The sequence below is a fragment of the Melanerpes formicivorus genome, unplaced genomic scaffold (assembly GCF_026170545.1).
Source record: "Melanerpes formicivorus ecotype bairdi unplaced genomic scaffold, bMelFor1.0.p_v2 SCAF_4, whole genome shotgun sequence".
NCBI lineage: Eukaryota > Metazoa > Chordata > Aves > Piciformes > Picidae > Melanerpes > Melanerpes formicivorus.
This window is the reverse complement of record NW_027142356.1, coordinates 7,657,279-7,676,332: the sequence shown is the minus strand read 5'-3', so window position 1 is coordinate 7,676,332 and position 19,054 is coordinate 7,657,279. Positions and strand designations below refer to the sequence as shown.

At 45.2% G+C, this 19,054-nt stretch overlaps 1 protein-coding gene across 7 annotated transcripts in view; it reads left to right on the top strand.

Annotated features, from left to right (window-relative positions):
* Window positions 1-19,054, top strand: part of CXXC4 (CXXC finger protein 4) — a 141,298-nt gene that overhangs the window by 18,377 nt on the left and 103,867 nt on the right. For 4 of the 7 annotated variants that reach the window (XR_010987193.1, XR_010987192.1, XM_068136855.1 and 1 more), the window contains one exon: window positions 1,899-9,227. The exons of the other annotated variants lie outside the window; for them this stretch is intronic. Coding sequence is in view for 1 of the 4 variants with exons in the window: in XM_068136855.1 (XP_067992956.1) it covers window positions 1,899-1,943 (45 nt within the window). In the remaining 3 variants the exon portion in view is untranslated. Of the gene's footprint in view, window positions 1-1,898; window positions 9,228-19,054 lie in introns of those variants that run through there. 7 annotated transcript variants of the gene reach the window in all.

The following is a 19,054-nucleotide window of genomic DNA, read 5'->3' as shown; positions in this document are numbered from 1 at the left end:
GGCTGTTCTTTTGAGGTCGATTTGGTCATGTGATTGTTTGCTGTCATTCAAACTCCAGCCTCCTCTGCAGTCAACCTCTTTATAAATTATAAATCTGTACACCCTGCTCTCAGCAGCCATCTTACAGCCCACACAGACTGGTGTGGATGATCTAGCAATTGCATTTGCTCTCCTCGGCGTACCTGGGGAGGAGGGCTGCTGTGCATTGTCACTACTTGCGCTTACGCTAAACACAGGTAGTGGGGCAGAACAGGGACTGGCAAAGATGGGGTATGTGCAATTCCTGCTTTTGGACCACCAACACAAAAAGACTCATTCTGCTCAGGGTGCCATATTCAATAAACCAGCTTGTTGTCTCTGGAAGTTAATTTTTGGATGACTTATTAAAGCCTAACATTTGTGAAAAGGGAAAGGGTACTAAACTGAGCACAGGTTGGAATTCTGGTGGCATGGCAGAAGTCTCTGATATTTCCATGGACACAAGCAATAACTGTAACAATAACAGCTCTCCTTTCATATGGCTTTTACAAAGAGGAGGCATGTACTGCTTGTCTTGACCATCACCAAATGGGCTAATTATTCAACCAAAACCACTTGCTATACTGAGAAGCAGTTCCCTGGAATTCCCACTGTATGCTGTAGGCTGTGTGGTGTATTGGATTTTTATGGAAAATACCTAGAAAGACATTGAAAAACTCCTCTTTGAAAGAAAAATGAAATAATCCCTTTGAAAAGTGGCATGTTATTTATATATGATGCCAGCAAAATCAGTGAGAACTCTTTAATTGAAAGGGGGATTGCCTTTAGGGGAATAACATTGGATGTGATGCTACTGTTTGTGGGCAGTTCTCAATGAAACAAGTACTTGTGTGCTGGGCCAGACTGACACAAGGTCTTCTCAAGGCTTGCTCTCACCTCCCCGGTCAGTGCATAGTCCGCAGTTCCAGAGGAGAGAAGTGGGAGTCTAGAAGCAAGGGATCAAGGGCATTTCCTTCATCTTTTGACTTTGAAGGAAATTGAGGGCAAAAAACACCTCACAGAAACAACACAGCCCTTGCAGGCTCAGCACCTCAGTCTCTCCTGCATGTTGTTCTTTAAAGCTGTGAGGGAATTTGCTTGTACTCGGATGTGTATGGAGGCAGCTGTGTGCAAGTGGGTATAATTTTGCAGAGGGACATGACAGAGGACAGGGGGAGTGTAGCAGCTCTGCAAGTAGACTCTATGTAAGCCAAGGTCCAGCATATTAAAAAAAAAAAAAAGAAAAAGAAGTACCTGGGCAGTCTGGGCAGCTGCCCCAAGTCAGTAAGATATTTCCTTCATTGAAATGAAGTCAAGGATGTGATTAAGTGTTTTTTTGCATTGCAACCTAAATATGGAATGAGGTGCCCAGCCTGAGGTTTGCAAATCCTGACCTCTACTCCCAAGGCACCTGTCTGAGTCACAGATCAATGCCTTCATTATCCCCCATCAGAAGAGGTGTTCTTGCCAAAATGTACGTCCAACCTGCAGCCCTACCCCCAGCTGTAACTGTGCATCCAGTGTGCCAAGGCAGAGGCAGAAGCCATTGTACAATGGTGTGGTTATTCTAAAAGCACTGTCTGTTTTCTGGGAGATTTTTTTTTCCTAGCAATGTTTACATTTCCATAACTATTTTCTTCAACTAACTAAGGAGAGGACAGCAGGTTAGGGATGTTGCATACTGAGTACGACGTATCACGTGTGATCCAAAAACGGTGTGTGTTTGGAGAAGGGATGTTTCTATTAATTGTCAAGCAGTAGGAGGCATCATATTGTTCCTAGATAACTGAAAGCATGCCTAAAATGTAAAGGAAAAGAACAACTCGAGTATGCCAATGCCACAAAAGAAAGCTTAACTTGTTTTCTTGCTTTTTTTTTAGAGAACACCTGTTCCCAGCGCTGAAGCATTCCGATGGTTCTTTTAAGCAGTAGTGTATCTTATTTTCAAGGCAGTCCGAAGTGAATGGCAAGCTAAAGTCTTGTTTTAAGAAACTGCTTAGTCCACCATTGAAGATTATACTCAGATACTATTTTCATTTATGTATAGGGGTTTCCTCAAAAAAAAACCAAAACAACCAACCACCAAACAACAACCAACCAACCAAAAGACAAAAAAATCTGGGAGCCTGGGGAATTGGCCAGCTTCTTCACGTTCAGTACACTGATTCTTTCTTTGATGTAACTTTAGCTATACTAGTGAAGTTGTTGTCTATTTTTAAAGTGGCTGTAAAAAAAAAAAATAAGAAAAGAAAAGGAAAAAAAAAAAAGTTTGGGTAAACCCCTGCTGTAAAGTCATGTATCTTTGAAAAGTAACATATCTAATACTTCATTTTCAAATCTATGTGTTTCAGTACTGTAAACTGTACAGATAGCCGCTTGTATTTTGTGTGTTTAGACACAAGGAGACAATCATGTCTGAGCATCTATGGAGATAAATGGTTTGTACACAACGATGTGGTTCTGCGACTTAAATCCGGAGCAATAAATTCGAGCTTTAACTATGATTTTTGCTAGTTGTTTAGCAGCAGCAGCAGCAACAGCAGCACTGTTTTACCATGCATCCTTCCATAGAGACTTGATGCCAAGTTTTCCAGGATATAAAGATTGTGATGCATCTAGCAGTTACCTTCCATCGTGGTGGTGTAAGAGGGGAAGATATAACATTTAAAGTTAATCTTTGAAGCACTGTATTAGAGTAGTGGTTTGTGCACTTGCATTGCTTCCAGAGGAGCTTTACAGAGGGGTATCTGTCAAAAAATGCTGTCTGGTGTTTGACTTGCTTTTCACTGTGCTCTGAGTTGGAGTGCCCAGCATAGGCGGATGTGCAAAACCAGTCGCCTATATAAAAGTTGTTCTAGAATGCAAAACAAAGTGAGTACAAGACCTTAGGAAAAAATGATGTCTCAGTCCAATTACCCTTCACCTATGAGTCACGTTTTCAGTCAATGGAGTAAATATTTTATAAAGAGGAATGTCGTATTTTTGGTCCAAGTGGAGCTCATCACGGTTATAAATGAGTTTTGACAGTTGTACTGGTTTGGGTCTCACTGGCACTCGTGTTCATTTGAGAGCCTGGATATTTTTGCAGTATAAAAATGTGCTTTAAAAAAACCCCTAAGTTTAAGAAAAAGACCACTTCTCCCCACATGTTTCTTGGTCCACTGATCTCAACTTTGCTGAATGCCTGGTCCCATAGGCCCCCAGAAGAATGCTCTGCTGTTCTTCCTGCTCTAGCTGTGCAGAGGAAATGCCTGCTCCTCAAAAAAGCAGCACACAGAGGGATGTAACTCATGTGTCATAAAAACTATGGAGGGTACTGAACATAGGGATACTTTTTATCAGTTACCACTTTTTATTGCTTATCTTTGTCATACTACTCCTGAGTGAAAAGGCCTCCTTTCGAAGTAAGCAAATGCTGGTGTGCCATGCATTTGGTAGATTTCTCATTTTATACAAGATAGGACTACCAGTAGTTTCACAGAGAAGGTGCTGGGCCTGGAAATAACTGGCTAATTATACACTGCACGTTCTAATCACCTGTTGTTTCAGCACTTTCTCTGTTTTTCCTTAAGTTCTTCAGCCTTTAGCCCCTGGTCACACTCACTTGGTGAAGCACATGGGATGGTTGGGAGCGCTGTGATGTGGGACCTGCGTAGCGTGAGGAGAAGCTGACTTTGGCAGGGCAGGTATCTCACAGGACTGGTGGGTGTTAGGAATGACTCTGAAAGTAGTGGAGCAGAAACCTCCTGAGATCCCCCATGTATGTCAGCAGGGCCAGGCAAGAACGTGGGTGATCCATGGTAAGTGGAGGAGCGTGGGTGGGCTGGGCTTACACCTGCGTCCTCAACTTAAGGTTGATGCATGTGTCTATGTCTTCGTGTTGTATGGCATCACACACATAGCTTCAGAGCAGGATGTCACACTTGAAATGCTTCTATCATGGAGCCCCTCTTACAGTTTGTAAGAGATCCTCAGTTGAATACTCATCCAATCCCCATTCAATGAGCTTTATGTCTGTTTGTATGGCAGCTGTGTATGGATTTATTTTGTGTTGGAGACTTTTTGGTTAGGGCCTCTGTTACTGACCACTAGACCAATTCAAGCTTTGTAAGGTCTCCTCTACCGAAACACAGATTGATTTACAAACTGAAGCCTTATTTGCACATCTGGATGGTAAGCTTGCCTTGCTTTTTTTTGGAAAACTGTGTTTGCTTTTACAGAAGCAGAGGCAAAATTAATTTCAGGCTACATTAGGTGTACAAAGATATTCATAGCAATGTACTTACTGTCTAATACCCTAATGTTGCATGTCTTGCGTGGTTCCATTTTTTGTTTCGTTGTTTTGTTTTGAAGAACTGATGGATCTGTAAATTGTAATTGTGGTGTTTTACATGTCAATTCAAAACTGTTAAACAAACAAGCAAACCTGTTAATTATTGAAAATGGACAAGAGTTGTTTTTTTTCCCCCTCTGATTTACCCATACAGTTTCCATTCTGAATGTTGTTCCTTTGCACCATCAGATTTTGAGACTTTGCTGAAACAGTATTTATATGAAGTAGTATGCATAGAGCATTTTAATTAGTGATGTTTGAAGAAGGTAATCCTTTTTCTGGCCTGTCTCTCCCCACCACAGCCCTACACCCTTCTACCTACCCCCCATTTATACACGTTATACACGTCAATGGGATTATTGTCAAGTTCTGATTACCAGATCTGTGCTTTTCACAAGGTCCAATGCCATTTTCCAGTGTGAAAATTCGTACTCCTCTCTCTCTTTTATTCTCACAATGCAAAAAAAAAAAAAGAAGAAGAAGGGAGGGGAAAAAAAAGCAGAACATTCTTTTGCCATCTTCTAGATGTGAGCACTAAACCTAATGGAAACATTTTTGACATACCCCAGATAAACTTAGGGACAATGCTAAGGCTGAAAGGGAGGCACACGTACCTGTTCTGTCAATTAATAACAGACCCTGCCTATGAGGGGAAAATACTGCCTTTTGTACAGAACCCCTGGTATGTAAGTCCTACAATTAACGTTAAAAAACATAAAGTCTTTAAATGGGCTATATCTGTAATCAAATAACGAAGAAAGAAAGTAGTTAAATGAACATAGCATTCAGGGTCGAATGCATTCAGCAAAAAGCAGTAGTGGGTCTTTGATCATGGTTAGATGCATAGTGATATCAAACAGTGGGTTCTCATGTAACAGCTAAATGTTTCAGATTTTGTTTTATTAAATTTGGCAGTTTCACGCTGAGCTCTACTGTATTCTTAGTGAATAAAAGACAGCTCCTATGTTAGAAAATACTCCATTTTCACAACTGCAGGGAACTAGGAGGGTTTTTTTTTCCTCAGCAACACAGGCCACAGAAATGTACTCCTTTCACAGTGTTCTCCTATTTCTGAACTGTGCAGTTATCTATTAAATTTTCTAATAGATATTTGTGTAAGGTGTATGTATGCTTGTGCAATTATGGAAAAAAAAAAAAAGTTTTGGAAAACAGTGTATTTATGAAAAAAAAAAATCACTTATGGGGCATGTACAAAACTGTATAAAAACATTCGATTTGCCCGGTAAAGTTGTTTTTTGTGATATTTCTGTGTTGTTGAATAAAGGACTTTAGTATTCAAAATATCTCTCTTTTTCCATAAACAGGTTTTGTTTGTGGGATCTTAAGCAAAGAAAACCTCCTTTAAAACAAAAAAAAATAGAGAATCCTCCAAACGAGCGAGAAGGTTCAAATGCTGACCTCGGCCTTGCGTATGGGAATGAGTGCCTAGGAAGTGATGGTACAATAGCTACAAACCTAATTTCTTCTCAATTGGCAATCGAAACCCCCATAAGTTGTGTGCCTGAAGGTAACATTATACTCTGGATTTTTTCTAAATAGCCACGGATGCTGCCTTTTTAAGACTAGGAGTGTTACGCTGAGATTTTGAGGCTATGAAAAGGTTAGTGAAGTAGGAGCAAGATGCTTTGCAGAAAAGCCCTTCAGAAACCCTTTAATGAAGACCTCTGTTGTGTAAAAAGAGTGAACTAGTGAGGCTGCTATGCTGAATTACCTGTTAGCTTTGTAGGGAAAAACATACAAAGGGCAAATCTTGTCTGTAACTCTTGCAACAAACAATGGTCGCAAGATCAGAGCATCCTGTTGCCGTCGGAGTATTTGGGATTGCGGATATGGTTTGTGAGAGAATGACAATAACATCTTCCTTTTTGTTTTATACTGCTTCACATTTCAAACCTCTGCTCTTTACCTGCCTCATAAACTACACCTAGCAAAGGAAATGGTTTCCCCTTGCCATTTTATTTCCCCCGGTACCTGCCAACGTTAAAGCAACTTGAGATAGGTGGAAAAGTTCACGACCGTGCTGGCAGCAGCACATCACCTGGTTTTGGTGAAATTTGGAATGTCGTTTTCTTGCAAAAATATTCCTTTAATAAACAGAATATCTGCTTTTAGGTGCCAAAAGAGGATTATGAAAGGATTTGAAGCATGAGGTAGGTCCTTTGGTCTGTAGGATTCTTTCAATGCCAACTGATTTTCCAGGGGAAGCCTCGGTGTATCCTTTGTTTTCTTTAACTAAAGCAACAAAAGTGAGAGGAATAGAAGCAGATTTTCCATTGATCCTGTTTGTCTCGTCAAAATCCATAAGGATAGATGTTCTTGGGAGATGTAGACTGCTCATTAGACAATGCCAAGAGTGAATTTTGAGATCTGTTTGAAGAGGAGGAAACGGGCTGCCAGGCTGCTCAGGTATAGTCAGTGATCTCTCTGGATTAAATATAGAATTCATAGGGAGGAAATACACGCACTTCATGAGGCGGTCGATTGGGAAGTGGGAAGAGGTCTCTGAGTTCCTATTCCTTTAATGCTTTCTCTTTCAACTTTTTTTTTTCCCTTGAGTATTGTTTTATACTAGTCTGAATGAAAAACGTCCCTCAGCTCCAGAGAGATACTTGCCCCAGATATGAACCTTGCAGTTTAAAGCTACCTCTAGCTTTTTATAGCTTTTATTTTTGTAATTTAAAAAAAAAAAAAGGAAAAAAAAATCTTAAAAAAACCCCACCCCAAGACAACAAGCAGGTAATTTTTCAAATCCCAAACTAATAAACTCATTACTGAACCTATTAAAAGGAAGGGAAATACCCTTTTGTGTGAAAGCTCAATTCGTCTAGGCTGTCTTGGATTTGGCTTGGTTTTGCTGCCAGCTGTTTCAATCCTCTCTTATATATTTCCAAGGGGCAAGTTTGAAATTGCAAACAGTGTAGTGATACAGGGCAGCATGCCTTTGGGGAGGCTCTAGTCCTCCTCAGACTCCCATGAGCTTTACTAGATAGCTCATGAAATTGGAGGATATTACATAGGTGACTCAGTTGTAAGTTCTACCTTACTTCACTGTAAGGATCTGCTCAGTCACCACTGTGTGGTGAGCGCAGATAGATGGCCCCAAAATCTATAAAGGTAAGAAATAATCTTTTTGGTAGCAAGCACAGAACACACAATGACATTTGGGAACAATGGATCTGTCTGAGGAAAGAAAAGTTCAGCATCAGCCATGATGTTGGGATCTGCTTCCATGGTAGCTTTGTTTTGTTTGGTATTTATTTTTGAGGATGGGCAGGCGTGGCTGGGTAGCAGGGTCCTTCAGCAAGGCAGCTTTGCCTAAGATAGGCAGAACGAAGGAAGTGTGTGTGGGTAGCAAACTGTAAACTTGCAAGCCAGGGATACTGACTGCCTGAAGAAGCTGAGATGTTTGGGAAGTCTTTCCATTGCTCTTTTAAGTTTTGGAAATATTATAGAGGACTGTCATTATTTTCAATTTAACAAGCAGGAATAGCTTGCTGTGGTACTGCTGATTCTCTGAAAAAGGGGCTTTGGAAATTAGCTGTAACAGGTTAATTTCCTGATAAACTTTGGAAGTCTCTCTTAGTCTAATATGACCTCCCCATAAGAGAAGGTGCTGTAACTGGGTTTGTTGGCCTATGTAAGGCCCTTTGACTTGGTGAGTCAAGGATCTTTGCTAAAAAACAGTGCAGCAGAATTCTTGTGGAAAGATGTCTAGGTGTCATGATGTCAGCCAGAGCTTGAATTAATTACTCAGTGCAGTTCCTCCTAGCTTGGTTTATGATGTGTATAGGCATCCTGCATTTGAGAACTAAACACTTTTCTTCCCTTACTCCTTAAAATCTCCTCTCTTTACAGAGTTAATAACACTAAACCCTCTGCACTTCTTCAGGAAACCCCAAAATGTTAGAAGAAATAAATCTCTTTTTTGGGTAGACATTTTCCTTTGGAAAGAGACAGAAGAGCTAGCCCAGGTCAAAAACCCCTGATGCTTGCCCAGATCACCTAACACAGGTGTTCTCTGCATTGGCTGTAGCTTTTGAGTGAAGTCTATACATCATTGGCAATCCGACATAATGCTACAGAAGATCTAACCCAAAGCAAATGGGACCCAGTGGAGGATGTTCCCTCTGCCTCCTCCCTGATACATGTGGCATACACAGTTTGTGCTATGTATCCAACATGCCTTTTGCTTCCAGGGGATCAGGTTTGCCATGCCTAGGAGAGAAGTGAACCTCCTCATCTCTAATGAGCAGATAGCATGCTGGAGAGTTTTTGAGAGGAGAGAAGGTTGCCCCATCCAGTTAGTGACTAGAGTATCTCGACCTATGTGTTTCACATTAGCTTCTGTTTTCTCACTGTGAATATCTGAAGCACCAGCTTTAGGAGAAGTAGCCTGACTGTTGAGTATACCTAGACTCTTACGTGCCTACATTTTGATAGTCATATCTAAAGACTGATCCTGATTTTGACCCCCTGATATGTTGACCGAGAATGTACTGTTTAAAGCAAAATTACAACAACTGGCTTTCAACCTGGTTTGGGAGAATTAGTGAGTAAATAACCTGCTCTAAAGAAATCTGCCACCCACATTAGGAGCTATGAACTAATTACTGCTTTCTGCTATTCTGCTCTTACTTGTTTTGCCTTTTTATCTTGATTGTTTGCATTCCTAGGACTGATTTGCCTTTTTGATGCAATGCCATGTGATCTGCTGATTAATTTTTGTGAGCAATCATAAATTCTAACCTATGGCTGACTCGGTATACTTTTTATGCTATGCTCCGTAAACATTCATTCATTTCTCATGATTACTGTGTGGAAACAGACTTTTACAGACTAATAAACTTGGATTTGAACTGGCTAAAGAGTTTCCTTGTGTCACTTCTTTGCTGTTTTTAAGAAAACAATTTAAAAGGAGACATAACTGTACAAACCTTGGTTTAACCAGTTATATCCACAGGTGCTATCAGAAGTAAACTTGGAAATACCTTACTCTTGAGTTGATTTCATTGACAGTGAAGAACTCTTCGCCTTTAAAGTAAAACAAACTTTCAGGGTATAGGGCTGGGAAGGGGGAAGGGAAATCAGGGCTTTTCTGTAACTGGTTACTGTGGTGCCTTCTCTCCTCTAGACTTGCTGCCTTAAACAGGCTGACATGCACAGAGCAGCTTCCAGCTGAGACCAATTAAGCAGAGCATTATGGCTCCGGTATGGCTCACTTGCTCTAACCAGGCAGTGCTCCAGGCAGCCTGTGTCTCAGTGCAGGGGACAGCTGGAATATGTGCAGGCAGGTGATCTCTCAACAGACAGATGTCCAGATCCAGCATCTTCCTATGCTTTTGGAGTCCAGTGCTGTATCCCCAACCTACGATGCACAGAAGAAGTCTGATCAGGAATGACTCTGCAGGTAGTAGTGGTATTTTCTGTCTGAGATGGCTACCTCAAACTCAAACAGCTTGTAAGTGCTGTTAGTGTAGTAAACAGGAGTATGAATTGACTTGCTGTTTAAGGCCCCTCAATAGGTGAGTAAGCTGGCAGTATCTGGTAAAACTTTAAATGGTCTCTCCAAGGAGACCATTGGGGTATAAGAACATTACTGCAGGGAGGGGCATCAAGGCAGGTTGGCCTGATGCCTGCATGCCACTATATGTAGTCCTCTGATGTAAAGAAGTCAGCATCCTTTCCATATGTCAATCTGCTGCATGTCACAAGCATTATGCATAAAACCTGTATTTTTCAGACCTCTGGAGGCCTAGGGCACACACGTGGTCTTAATCTCACCAAAGAGCAGAAGGAGTGCTAATGCTTTGTCAACTTTCAGGCCTTGGACACAAGCAGTGAGGTCAAATCACAGAATCATAGAATCAACCAGGTTGGAAGAGACCTCCAAGATCATCCAGTCCAACCTATCACCCAGCTTTATCCAATCAACTAGACCATGGCACTAAGTGTCTGCTCCAGTCTTTTCTCAAAGATCTCCAAGGATGGCAACACCACCACCTCCCTGGGCAGCCCATTCCAATGGCAAAGAACTGTGAAGCTGGGCTAGGCAGGACCCAGTCTTTGTATACACTGAGCCTGACAGAGATGCAGCTGTCCTAGGCAGAGATCTGTGGGGGGCACCAGTCTGGTCCCTGCCTTTCATTTCCTAGTTCTGCTGGAAAGAGTGAGTTTTTATAAGATAGGGATGATCCCAAGGCAATCTTGCTACAAAAAGATTGCAAGAGCAGGAATATTAGCTGATTTTTTGTTTTGTTTTGTTTTTTGCTTTTGTGACCCAGCACATCTTACTGAAACATAAGCTAGAACTGGGGCAGCTAAGAGAAGTCAGGGAAAAGTGCAGCTCTTCAGGGCAGGCAGAGGAAAAATCTTGCCCCTTCATATCCCTCCTTCCTTCCCTTCCTCCCATTCCCCTATATATTTCCTTCCTTTAACTCTTTCCTTGCTTCTCTCCTTCCCTTTTCCCCTTCCCCAGTATTTCCTTCCTTTAACTCCTCCATTCCCTAGAGGAATGCAGCTGAGGCAGCTACCATGGCTCTTGCCCTCTGGATCCCCAGTGGCATGGTTGGCATTCCAGGAAGGCAGCGGAGCTGCTGCTGCACAGGCCTGAGCTCCCTGAGGCTGGAGTACCTGCAAGGTAGGTAGGGTGCTTGGGGTGTGGGGCAACACCCCAGTAAGTGGGGAGAGTAGGAAGGCAGCAGTACTCTGGGGCTGCTGCTCTTCTGTCTACTCTTCTGTCTACACCAGCAGTTTCCATGGGGGAATGGTGGGGGGTGTTGGACTGAAGCAGTCAATGCTGAACTTTTCACCTCACCAGCATGGAAGTGGCAGGAAGCCAGTGCAGATTGCAAGGGTAGTAATGAATACATAGACTACTTTTACCCTAAAATGCCAGCGCTGGCCAAATCTAGGGGGACTTTAAGGGGCAGAGAATAAGATGTGTGTTTGATCCATCACTGGCATGTCTTAAACTTCTCCCTGTCAGAGCTGCAGGTTCTGCAAAAAAGGTTAAAATAAGCCAGGCCCTAGCTAGCTTTTTCCCTAATTATTTTCTTGGAAACGGCTGAGTTAGTTTTGCTAGGACTTTGAACACACAGGTAGCTAAAGGCAGGCACTGAGCTCAAGGCAGACACCTTGCCTGGAAGCTTTCAGCCTGCAGAATTAAAGGTCTGACTAAAGCTACAAACTGCAGCAGACAGAACCTTGTAATAGGCACTTTAGGTGATGTGAACTGCAGGTGTTGCCACTGGTTTTGCTGGGAGTGAAGGAGGGGGTGAGAAGGGCATTAAATCTGCAGTGCTGCATGGAGAGAACCAAACTGGTAGGCACCCCCTTAGCACAAAACATCATGGGATCATAGAAATGTTTTGGTTGGAAATGTCTTTTAAGGTCATCAAGTCCAACCATTACCTAGCTCTATGTCTGTAGGATTGAAAACACAGCCACTGGGCAAGTGAAGCAGGTGGTTGTGGCTCCCAGTGCAGTGGCAGTCCTGGGCAAACAGCTCACCACCAGTGCTATATCATGCCCCAGGGAATGGGCAGGTGAGATGCTCACCCATCATATGTGCCATGTGGCTTTTTGCCAAAGTTTCTGCCTCTGGGTCATAGAATCGTAGAATGGTCTGGGTTAGAAGGGACCTTTGAAGGGCATCTAGTCCTGCCCCCTCTGCAGTAAGCAGGGAACCCCATGTGCAAAGAGCCAGTAGCCCAGCTGGCTTCACCTTCCCAATGCAGTATGCTGTGCACAGAGGAAGTTTATACCTGGGATGGTTGCTTAGAGAACTCTCATAGAGGTGCTGGTGATGCCCTGACGGAGCTGTGCTGGGGCTTGCTGCAGCCCCCTCTCTGCTCTCCACCGCTGGAGCATGAGCTGCTGCTGTGTTTTGATGCAATGCTCCACAGTGTTCTGTCACATCGCTGCTCCCACCGCAGCTGCTGTGTCTCTCTATTGCTTTATGGTAAAACAAGGGAAGTGTTTAAATATTTATTACTGCCAGAAACTCCAGAAGCCAAGTTTCATTTGTATAAGCAACTGGGATTTTTATTTTTTCCCCCTCATTGTCAGTAATAATTCATTAATTATTATCTTAGTTGTTGTTCTCCCTGTGATATCTCACCTTGCCACCGACTCGGCGGCAGTCTGTGTGAGACGTGGAGTATGCAGCACTGTGGTTCTTGCTCTTGTGATTGTCACTGCTCCTTCAAGTCTCTTACACTTAAAGTGAGCATTGGAGATCCCGATGTCAGTTTTGTGACAGGGAACTGTGGGCTTTTTCTCACTCTTTCTCTCCAAGCTTTTTTTTGATGTGTGTGTCTGAGTGCCTTCTGTGGCGTAACCACACCTGCAGAGCTGGAGTCTGCTTGTGCCCCTTTACAGCTGCACAAGGCAAAACTTGTGTGACTTGCAGAGCCCAGAGATACTGCACTTGGCCATTGCTGCTGGATGAGTGTTTATGCTCACTCTGGTGGGTACATTGAACTGTTCCAAGCCTCAGTGGTCCTTAATGTAGGCTCTAAGCATTGAAGTGTCATAGCCTGGGATGCAGAGCTGTGTAAAACATCTCGGTGGCTGTGGCAGGTTGGTGTTTTTCTTAGATCACTCTAATTGAAGAGCCTGGCTTGCTTTCCCCTGCTTCTGCCTGCAGAGGAGGGGGGAGGTGGCTGGGGAGTGGCAGGCTGCACCTGTGGGAAATGGGAATGGGAGACTTGCACTGGCAAATGCTTCTTGATTGCTTTTTTTAGCTCATGAGTTTGTCTCTTGAATTACCTTTCCCCAGTGCCTTTTCCTCAAACACTTTACCACTTGTGCTTTTGCCACTTTTTCTGGTCAGGATTGTCCCAGAGAGCACAGCCACTCCCCATGTGACCTTGCTAGGGATGTGTCTGTGCCTGATGCCACCAGTGCCATCTTCCCATAGATGGCCAGACCCAGAGAGTGGTGGTGAACAGAGTTAAATCCAGTTGGTGGCTGGTCACTAGAGGTGTTTCCCAGGGATCAGTTTTGGGGCCAGTCTATCAGTGATCCAAATGAGGGAATTGAGTGCTCACTCAGTAAGTCTGCAGATAATACCAAATTGGGCAAGAGTATTGATCTGCTTCAGGGTAGGAAGGCTCTGCTGAGGGATGTGGACAGGCTGGATCAATGGGCTGAGGCCTGTTGTGTGAATTTTAACAAAGCCAAGTGCAGGGTCCTGCCCTTGAATCACAACAACCCCACGAATGCTCCAGGATTGGAGCAGAGTGGCTGGAAAGCTGCCTGGCAGAAAAGAACCTGGGGGTTCTGGTCCAGAGTTGGCTGAACATGAGCCAATGAGTGTGTAGGTGGCCAAGAAGGCCAACAGCATCCTGGCCTGTGTCAGAAACAGTGTGGACAGCGGGACCAAGGAAGTGGTAGTCTCCCTGTATTTGGCACTGGTGAGGCCACACCTTGGATACTGTGTTCAGTCTGAGGGCCCTCACTACCAGAAAGACATTGAAGGGCTGGAATGTGTTGAAAGAAGAGCAATGAAGCTGGTGAAGGGCCTGGAGAAAGGTCTGGTGAGGAGTGGCTGAGTGAACTGCAGTTGTTAAGCCTGGAGAAGGCTGAGGGGAAGACCTTATTGCTTTCTAAAACTATCTGAAAGGAGGTCATAGTGACATGGGTCTTTATTTCTTCTCCTAAGTAAGAAGTTCTACGCATTGACAGGTTCTACACATTGGCGACAACAACCCCATGCAGTGCTACAGGCTGGGGTCAGAGTGGCTGGAGAGCAGCCAGGCAGAGAGGGACCTGGGGGTACTGGTTGACAGTAGGTGGAACATGAGCCTGCAGTGTGCCCAGGCAGCCAAGAAGGCAAATGGCATCCTGGCCTGCATCAGGAGCAGTGTGGCCAGCAGGAGCAGGGAGGTCATTCTGCCCCTGTACTCAGCACTGGTTAGGCCACATCTCGAGTACTGTGTCCAGTTCTGGGCCCCTCAGTTTAGGAAAGATGACTTGCTGGAATGTGTCCAGAGAAGTGCAACAAAACTGGTGAGGGGTTTGGAACACAAGCCCTATGAGGAGAGGCTGAGGGAGCTGGGGTTGCTTAGCCTGGAGAAGAGGAGGCTCAGGGGAGACCTTCTTGCTCTCTACAACTACCTGAAGGGAGGTTGTAGCCAGGTGGGGACTGGTCTCTTCTCCCAGGCAACCAGCACCAGAACAAGAGGACCCAGTCTCAAGCTGCACCAGTGGAGGTTTAGGCTGGATGTTAAGAAGTTCTTCACTGAAAGAGTGATTGGCCATTGGAATGTGCTGCCCAAATGGAATGGGCTATCCAAAACCTTTGCCAGGAGCCAGGGAGTAGGCAGGAAAGGGGCTCCTGGGATGGGTGAACCTGCTCTTGCCTTTGGTGATCACAGGAACTGAGCGTCCTTGGTGAAACATGCAATGAGGACTGTCTTATGGGATGACCAAATGTGGCTGGCCAGCTCCCAGCTTGCTTGGGAAGAGCAGCAGCTACCAAGCCTGGAGGTATGTGGCTGTCCTAGTCTGTCAAACTTATCAATGCCACCATGTCCCAGAGCATCTTCAATTGCTTGATATGTGTGGATGTGTAAATGTCAGCAGGCTGGGCTGGGCTGGAGATTAGGTTTGTTATTCTGATTCTACTTTTTGCATCTTAAAAGATACACTCTGCATTTTGGCTCCTTTTCACTTCTTCCCTTCATCCCTTCCCTTCCCTTTCCTTTCATGCCCTTGCCACCATGACACCCATTTCCTTATGGGGAGAAAAAAAGGAAGACCAAGAAAACATTATATCTTGATTAGTGCCGTGGACCAGTTCCATCAGATCTGGCTTTGCTCTTCCCAGAACCCCCTGGACCAATACTGCACCAAGGCAGGGAGCTGGCCTTAGGTAGCTGGCATCCTCAATTTGCTGCTGGAGCATCTGGGACTGCACTGGAGTAGCAGCAGCTGTGCTCTTAGTTTTGAGGGGTGAGGTAGTGAGGAGGTGTTAAGATGTTGCCTCATTTCCATCTGTAGCCTTTGCTACAGTAACAGCTGGTGGGAGATGCTTCCTGGGAAGCAGAGCAAGCTACAGGAGCTGTGGGGCTGAGCTGCCAGGGCTCAGTGGGATTCACCGCCTGGATAATACATGGCCAGGGTTCAGCCTGAATGGGCAGCTCATGCTGTGTGGCCACAGGAGTGATTTGCCAAGAAGGGATAAGATGAATTGCTTCTCCTCCAGGGAGGCCCAGGAATGGAGGGAGCTCATCCCCAGCCCAGCAGTGCCCATGGATTCTGCTGCCTCTCGCCAAGGAGGCTCTGCCCCATGGGAGAGCTGCTTCTAGGAGGTTCTTAATGGGGACCTCAGCTTTGGGTCAGAGCTGTGGTGGTAAAGGAGAGCTTTTGGTGAGGATGTTTTAGCCAGGGAAGGAAGGAGTGCTGAAACACTGCTTAAAACACACACTCCCACATATAAAGGCATTGTAGCTTTAGGGGGTCTCCAGGGATTAAAAAACCCTGGGTGCAGCCCTAACCAAATGGATGTGAGCCTCACTTGCTCTGCCAGGAAACATGGTCAGCTTGTTCCCTGTCCCTTTATCAGAGAAAGGTGGTACCACAGCAAGGAGAGGAAATGGGAGAGAAGAAACCCCAACAAGTGCTGCCCAGGTGCATATGAAGGAGGTAAGCATGGGTTGTTAGGTGCAGCTGGGCTCCTGGCCCTGCCTGTAGCCCCAGCTGGTCTCTCCTCCCTTGTCACAGCTGCCCCAGCTGAACATCTTCCTCTCCGTGCCCCCTCAAGAGCTGAAGTTGCTCCTCCTAGCCCTTCCCAACCTCTGAGGGGCCCAGTGGGTTGTAAGGGGTATGGCTACATCTCCAGGAAAGATTTAGCTGGGACACCCTGCTCCATCCATGCTGCTGGCATGGAAGAGCTAGGGCATAACACAACACCTATACTATCTTGGGGGCACTATGTGGTGCTGCTCTGGGCTTTCTTTCAGATTTTGGTGACATTTTTGCTTCATTCATGCTCTCATGGACACTTGTCACAGACAGTTCTCAAGGCTGTTTTTACTTTGATTCTTGCTTGGCCTATAGCGGTGTCCACAGTACCTAGGTAGGGCACTAGAGAAGGAATTCAGGGAGCTGCAGTGTTATCCATGTGGCATGGTGAGGTCTTCCTGGGGCAGAGTGGAAAAGAAGTCCTCAACCTCCACCAGGCAGTGGCAGCCTCTTTCCCCATAGTGTGCAAAGAAAACCCAAAGCTGTGCAGCAGTATGTGGGACCTTCTTTTGGCTGGTGACTGCCTCCTGTGCTGGTTCCTCTTCTGCACCATGGGCTTGACCTCCAGCTTCATTGGCAGTATGGCCATAGATATATTTGCCATCAAGCCAATTAAGTATTGCTGTCCTTGCACAGACTTCTACTGCAGACCAGAACCCCTCTCCTACTCCCTTCCCCAGTCCTTGGGTCACTGGCTGCTGCCATTGCCAGCAGGGCTGGTGCTCCAGTGCCTACATGTGCAGGGGAAAAAGGAGTCACCAACTGCTGCTGGTGTTGAACTATCGACCTGTGCAGAAAGAGAGCACAGGTGGGCTGGTCCACACCAGTGTGCCTTCCCTTACAGCTGCCAGCTGGTTTCCAGTGAGTGGATTTAACTGTGTTTCCCTTTGCAGTATGGCTGTGTAATGCCCACGTTCAGGAATGTCATGTCATGCTTACTGGAAAAATGTTTTTTCTACTTGAGTGCTGATAGTATCTACATTGCCACATGAGTATGGCAGGGTGGACCTGTGTTCTGGACTTAATTATGGTTCTCCCTTCATCCAGGAGCATCTCCAAGTCAGCTGCATTTCAGATGCTGGCAGGAACTGGGGTAGGAGTAATTTGCTGGGCTGGGGGGTTGCTCAGCCATGAGCGGTGGCTGACAGCTGTGATCGAAAGGGACATTTGTTTGCCTTTAGGATGGAAGGGATGTGACACCTCTTGTCAAATCCCATCCTTGCTAATTTGGGCTGTGAGGCAATAAGGCAGAGGTCATGGCAAAAGGTCAAAGAAAGCAGTGCTGTGTCTAGGCGGGTGTTTGCCTGGGCACAGGCATGGCATGAAGGGAGTGGCTGGTTCAGCTTCCACAGGCTGCTCCCCTTAACAGCTCAAGCGGTTTGACCAGTAATGTCTTGCAGGCTTCTCAATTTAAGAGGGACATTGAGATACTTGAACCTGTCCAGAGAAGGTCAACAAGGCTGGTGAGGGGTCTGGAGCACAAGCCCTGTGAGGAGCAGCCAAGGGAGCTGGGGTTGTTTATCCTGGAGAAGAGGAGGCTCAGGGGAAACCTTATTGCTGTCTACAACTACCTGAGAGGAGGTTGTAGACATGTGGGGGTCGGTCTCTTCTCCCAGGCAACCAGTGACAGAACAAGAGGACACAGCCTCAAGCTGCACCAGGGGAAGTGTAGGCTGGAGGTAAGGAGAAAGTTCTTCATGGAAAATTGGCCATTGAAATGTGCTGCCCAGGGAGATGGTGAAGTCACTGTCCCAGAAGGTGTTCAAAAAAGATTGGATGTGGCACTTGAAGCCATGGTTTCGTTGTCAGGTGGTGTTAGGTATTAGGTAATAGGTTGGACTTGGTGATCTCTGAGGTATTTTCCAACCTAGTTGATTCTGTGTGTGTTTTGACATGTGTACACTTGATTTTACACCATGGTGATATTTTACACCATGAGAGTTACTCAGAAGACCAAGTGAAGCCTCACATAGAATTGCTTCAGTTGGAAAAGATCTTTAATATCATTGAATCCAACCATCATCTAACTCTATCACATCTTGTGCTAAACCATGTCCCTTAGCACCATATCTCACCTCCAGGAAGGGGGATTCAGTGACCTCCCTGGGGAGCCTGTTTCAATCTTTGTGAACCCTTCCAGTGAAGAAGTTTCTTCTAATATCTAATCCAAACCTCCCCTGGTGACAACTTGAGGCCATTTCCTCTCCTCCTATCACTTGTTACTAAGGAGAAGAGACTGACACTCACCTCACTACAGCCTCCTTTCAGGTAGCTGTAGAGAGTGATAAGGTGTCACTTTCTGGTTTGAAGGTGCACCATGTAGGTTTTCACTGCTTTGGAGGCCTCTTTGAGAACTGGATGTGTGCAGCCTGTCTGAAGTAGAGATAGGAGTATGGATTTTTTTTTAATGGATTTTAAAAATATCTTTGTTTAAATAAAGACTCAGGTCTGTAGTTGGACTCTGCTGGTTAATACAGGCTGAAGCAATGCGAACTACAGGTGAACATCAGCTACAGACCATAAGGGGGGATTCCCACAACCTGCTGCCATTAACATAAGAGCTAAAGACAGGACACTAAACAGATCAGAAAAACACAGGTAAGAGACTTCCATGTCCAGGAAGGTGATTTGTGCTTTGCTGAAGTCTGGCTCCTGCCCCGTGCAGGGTGTCAGGTTTGTGTCCTGCATCTCATTCCAACTGCTCTCACTGTCAGTGACACTGTGGTCACCCTGTGAGTCTGTGGCATGCGTGCAAGCCCTGCCTCTGCCCCTAGCATCTCTAGCCCTGCCTGTGCTGCTGAAAGCTGCTCTTTTCAGCATTCATGGGAAAACCAAGCCTGCAGTTTACAAAGACCCACATAGCTCCTCTTTTCCCATCAGTAAATGCTTATAACCAGCACTTTGCACCATGACACCTCCTTAGAGATGCAGAAA